This window comes from Phaseolus vulgaris, chromosome 1 (assembly GCF_051622355.1).
Source record: "Phaseolus vulgaris cultivar YP4 chromosome 1, ASM5162235v1, whole genome shotgun sequence".
In the NCBI taxonomy this organism is placed as follows: domain Eukaryota; kingdom Viridiplantae; phylum Streptophyta; class Magnoliopsida; order Fabales; family Fabaceae; genus Phaseolus; species Phaseolus vulgaris.
The window spans coordinates 6,985,370-6,988,271 of record NC_143498.1 but is presented as its reverse complement, the minus strand read 5'-3'; the positions used below and the strand labels follow the sequence as shown (position 1 = coordinate 6,988,271).

The 2,902-nt window shown below is 41.2% G+C and overlaps 1 protein-coding gene across 1 annotated transcript; it reads left to right on the top strand.

The window, feature by feature from the left end:
• Positions 1 to 598: 598 nt before the first annotated feature.
• On the top strand, positions 599 to 1,504 carry LOC150029481 (uncharacterized). Its single transcript, XM_090298079.1, has 3 exons — positions 599 to 865; positions 1,061 to 1,200; positions 1,390 to 1,504. The coding sequence occupies exons 1-3, from the start codon at positions 599 to 601 to the stop codon at positions 1,502 to 1,504; spliced, it is 522 nt and encodes a 173-aa protein (XP_090154205.1).
• The last annotated feature ends 1,398 nt before the right edge of the window (positions 1,505 to 2,902 follow it).

Genomic DNA, 2,902 nt, shown 5'->3' with positions numbered 1-2,902 from the left:
AATCGGTTTTAACTTCCATACCTCTGTTCTATTTATCAGTCTTCAAAGCCCCGTCATCTGTTTGCAAAAAGATTGCTAGTATTCAGAGGAGGTTTATTTGGGCCTGGGGAGTTGATCAAAAGTGTATTTCCTGGGTTCGGTGGGGAAAAGTCTGTAAGGATAAGGAGGAAGGGGGCTTGGGGATTAAGGATATCAGTGTTTTCAATACTGCATTGCTAGCAAAATGGTATTGGCGGTTGTTGAGTGATGAAAAAGAGAAATGGAAGGAGATCCTTGCATCCAAGTACTGTTTGGCGGGAGGAAGTTTTCAAGTGTCGAATCGTTACTGCTCGTGGTGGTGGAGAGACCTGTCTAAGGTCTGCAAAATGGGAGAAGGTGATGACTGGTTCCAGAATTCGATTGCTTGGAAAGTTGGAGCTGGTGACAAAGTTAGATTTTGGGAAGATACATGGTTGGAAAACAACAAACTTTCAACTTTGTTTCCAAGGCTGTTTTTTATTTCATTGGATCAAGGAAAGAAGGTGGCTGAAGTGGGAAACTGGGAGGATGGATCTGGAGGCTAAGGTGGAGAAGACATAGGTTTTGTTGGGAAAGTCCTATGGAGGAAGATTTGTTAAACCTTATAGCAGGAAAGATTGAGTCCCTGGAAAGCACGGACAGGCTAATATGGAAGGAGGATCAAGCTGGTAAGTTTTCTGTGAAATCTGCTTACACATCTCTGAATAACCAAGGAAATTATGCCCATCACAGTGTCTTCTCCCTTCTGTGGCATGCAGTAGCAACACCCAAAGTGCTAACTACAGCATGGAGGATATTGCTTGGTAGATTGCCAACATTAGATAATCTGATAAACAGAGGAGTGCTTGTAAATTCTCCTTTATGTGTGATGTGCAATGAATACCAAGAAACAAACCAGCATCTATTTGTAGAATGTGTTTGTGCGCAGCGTGTCTGGTCCCTATGCTTAAGGTGGATAGGCATTTTGTTTGTCCAACATAAGGATTTATTTCACCACTTCGAGAATTTTTACCTTCTTCATTTTAATGCTAAACAAAATCAGATTTGGAAGGGCATCTGGGCTGCTATAGTCCGAAGCATTTGGGACCAGAGAAATCAGGTTATATTCAAGCAAGGGACTGCTGATGCTGAAGAGATATTCCACCTTGCTCAACTATCTATATGGTTAAAACTGAAGTTCGGGCAAGTTTCCTTAAGCTATGCTTTTTCGGACTGGGTTCTTAACCCTGGTCAGTGTTTGCAAAGTTGCTAAAGAGGAGGTGCAGTGCTACAAACTTCGTTAGGCCTTGCAGGAGTAGGTACTGGACGAGTTACTTTAGCTTTAACAGCATTGCTCTGTAAGTTTGTCTGGTATGTTGGTTATTGGTGCAGGAAGAGTGGGAGGGAGTGGAACAGGGGATCTCTACGCTTTTGTAGTGGTCTGGGGTTGTCTTTGGCGTTTATGAAAAGAGCCATGGTCTGGTCTGCTGCAATGATAAACCAGTGATTGCGAGGCACGAAACAAGGGCATATGTGTAGAATGCTCTCTATGCTGGACTTGTAAAATTACGAATGGGAAGAGTACTCTGTGGTAGAGTATTAAATCGGCCATTTTGAGGGGCAGCACAAGAGTGTAGGGAGTTAACGGAGGAATGCCGAAGAGGTAGCAAGGTATAGTCCCCTTAGGAGGTAGGAGTTCAGGGACGTGTCCGGTTCACTTCTCTCTATGGTTATGGTATTCTCATGCAGGATACGTGGTTGGCGAGTAAGCTTTAGGGGTCTGCTATCTAAAAGTGCAGAGTCATTTTTTTTTTGATGGATTCATCCCAGCTTGTGTAGCACAGGTACAATTTTTCTGGTATGGTTGCTAAGGCAGTCAACGTCCAGTTCAGATGGTGAAGGACCAAGGGTGTGTTTCTTGGTCTCGAGGTGCGTTGCTTGCTGTGAGGAATTACAGGGGAGGAATACTAAAGTATCTTAGGCGGCAGTACACTACCACAGTATGCTAAAAAAAGTGTAGGGGGCAGTTCATCTTCTGCTGGAACTTGAGGCCACGAAACAACTTGGATGGTTGGCACTCATAGACCTCTCATAACATGACCTGTTTGGGTGCTTTGTGCTGCATAATTCTGTATGAAGTAGTTGTGAAGGGTATAGGGTATCCTGTGTAGGACGCTGGGATTTAAGTAGACTTTAACTTTTATGGTTAAATTGCTTTTGAAGGAGGTTTCTTCTACACCTGTGTGTTACAGTACGAACTAAGTGTAATAGTTTTAAACTAATTATGTGCTGTATAAGGTCTAATTCTAGTTTTACATGTAACACGGTAGGTTTGTACAAGGGTTGGGACACCCCATAAGTGTCCCATTTAATTAATTAATTCATTGCTGAGCAAAAAAAAAAAAAAGTGTTAGTTATTATGAGCTGATGTGAACAATGTAGATACTTTTATTTCATGAATGGAAGCATTCTCAATTTCACTTAACTTATTTAGTTTAAGTATTCTTTTATATCATATTTTGGGCAGAAAGTTGTCATTGGAGCACATGAATGTGAAGGTCTTTGTTAATAAATTAATTGGAACCCTTATAGTGTAAGTGGGGACCCAAGAACAACTTTCTGCATAGTCATTGTTTTAAAATATTTTTTTGGATTCCTGTTAATGGAAGTGAATGTTGTGTGTAAGTGACACATAGTTGGACTGTATTAATGTTAATTGGGTGGGTTTTACCATGATGTGGTGGTCATTGGAACCCTTATACTGTAAGTGGGGACCCATGTGTTAATAAGTGGGGACCCAAGAACAACTTTCTGCATGGTCATTGTTTTAAAATATTTTTTTGGATTCCTGTTAATGGAAGTGAATGTTGTGTGTAAGTGACACATAGTTAGACTGTATTAATGT

What these genes read in the sequence shown, in the direction of transcription:
- LOC150029481 (XM_090298079.1), top strand. Translation starts at nt 599, where the DNA reads ATGGAGGAAGATTTGTTAAACCTTATAGCAGGAAAGATTGAGTCCCTG. An exon ending in TGATAAACAGAGGAGTGCTT is followed by an intron (nt 866 to 1,060) that starts GTAAATTCTCCT and finishes AAACAAAATCAG; the next exon opens with ATTTGGAAGGGCATCTGGGC. An exon ending in TGGTTAAAACTGAAGTTCGG is followed by an intron (nt 1,201 to 1,389) that starts GCAAGTTTCCTT and finishes TTATTGGTGCAG; the next exon opens with GAAGAGTGGGAGGGAGTGGA.